The 1,392-nt window shown below is 44.9% G+C and overlaps 2 protein-coding genes across 4 annotated transcripts in view; one reads left to right on the forward strand and one right to left on the reverse strand.

Annotated features, from left to right (window-relative positions):
* Positions 1–1,392, forward strand: part of LOC131877202 (protein ERGIC-53-like) — a 13,814-nt gene that overhangs the window by 7,005 nt on the left and 5,417 nt on the right. For all 3 annotated transcript variants that reach the window (XM_059222809.1, XM_059222817.1, XM_059222825.1), the window contains one exon: positions 15–160. In XM_059222809.1, the coding sequence (XP_059078792.1) occupies positions 15–160 (146 nt within the window). The remainder of the gene's footprint in view (positions 1–14; positions 161–1,392) is intronic.
* The window catches only part of LOC131877232 (transcription factor Jun-like), a 2,901-nt gene continuing 2,029 nt past the window's right edge, over positions 521–1,392 (reverse strand). Inside the window, exon 4 of the mRNA XM_059222850.1 lies at positions 521–955. Coding sequence (XP_059078833.1) covers positions 678–955 — 278 coding nt within the window. The 3' untranslated portion in view covers positions 521–677. The remainder of the gene's footprint in view (positions 956–1,392) is intronic.

The following is a 1,392-nucleotide window of genomic DNA, read 5'->3' on the forward strand; positions in this document are numbered from 1 at the left end:
CTGTTCCCGTCTAGTCTGGGCAAATTGGAACCAATCAAGGTCAACCTCCTCCTCCCGGCCAAATGGGAGGGGGGATCCCCGTGGACACGATTCGACGAGATGAAGTCAATGCGGTCCTAGCTAATCAACGAGAAATTGTGTCCGCTTCCCGTGATATCAAGTGAGTCAGACTATATTTGCTTTACTCTGTCCTAGCCAAGAACCTCTCCAAGATGGACACACGCGGTATCAATTCCAAAGGACATCTTCACCATCTTTTCATGAAAACGATCCCGTGTCACACTCGTTTCTCTACAGTAGTTCAGTTTTCTTGCTGGTGATTTCTTTCCTAGACTTAGGTACTCTCGTTCCTGCACCCCACAAAACGGAGTTTTAAAAAAATGCTTTAGTTTTGAGCTCTTTGGCTCTGTTGGCCCTTATATTTTTAGGAGCATCGATTGGAGTCGAAAATTCCAATGCTCTTTCCCATCTTTGGAGGACGTCCAATGCTTAGGTCAGAAGCAAGGAACGACAGTGTATGTAGTCTCTTGGGCTGCTTTAATGATTCATTCAAGGACTGACTGACGTTACACACAATCTTAGTCTACGGAGAAGTGATTGCAGTCGGTTTGATTGGTTTCCAACATCCGGAGAAGAGAGCAGATTCTTTGGTAATGTTGAGATGCGGTCAAAGTGAACTAGAGCTGATGGCCGGACACGAGACCATTGGACAGATGGGAAGTGGGACCTTTCTTGGCATGACTTTGGTTGTTATTGCTCGGGGCATTAATACTGTTGTTGCTATTGATCATGGGTGCTCCTAAAACGAATCCCAGCGACGTTCCCAGATGAATTTTGCATCCGCTCTGTTGATGGCTTTGTAGCTGTCGCTTCATCTCGCCCAAGTCGTTGGTGAGGCTGCTGGATTCCTGTTTGAGAGCATCATTTTCCTGCTTCAGCTTGTCTACTTCAGATTCTGGAAAGAGACGTAATCACGGCGGTTGATGAGGAAAATGGCTTTTTTTTAACCACTCGAGACAACTGGTCTGCCATTGTGAAGGATATGTAATCTAGTACATAGACAGAGTAACTACAAGCTCTCATTGAAAAGGAGCCATAAAAAGAAGTTGTGAGACATTTAGTCTCATGTTGATTAGAATAGGGTTTTGACCTGCGGCAACGTCGATAAGGGTTTCTTGTCTCTTACATAACGCCAAAATCAACCATCCGACAAAATCAAAATGCACTCAAGTGGTTTTGAGAGCGGTTGCACAGATAGGTCAGATTCTGAGTGAGATTCCACAAGACTCAAATAACTGGATTGGATTCGAAAAACTTGCTCTAACCAAGCAAAGACTTCACAAAAGTAACTTGATAATGGGGGGGGGGGGGGGGGAGAGAGCTATAGGATTT

The sequence above is a fragment of the Tigriopus californicus genome, chromosome 1 (genome assembly GCF_007210705.1).
Source record: "Tigriopus californicus strain San Diego chromosome 1, Tcal_SD_v2.1, whole genome shotgun sequence".
NCBI classification, from domain to species: Eukaryota; Metazoa; Arthropoda; class Copepoda; order Harpacticoida; family Harpacticidae; genus Tigriopus; species Tigriopus californicus.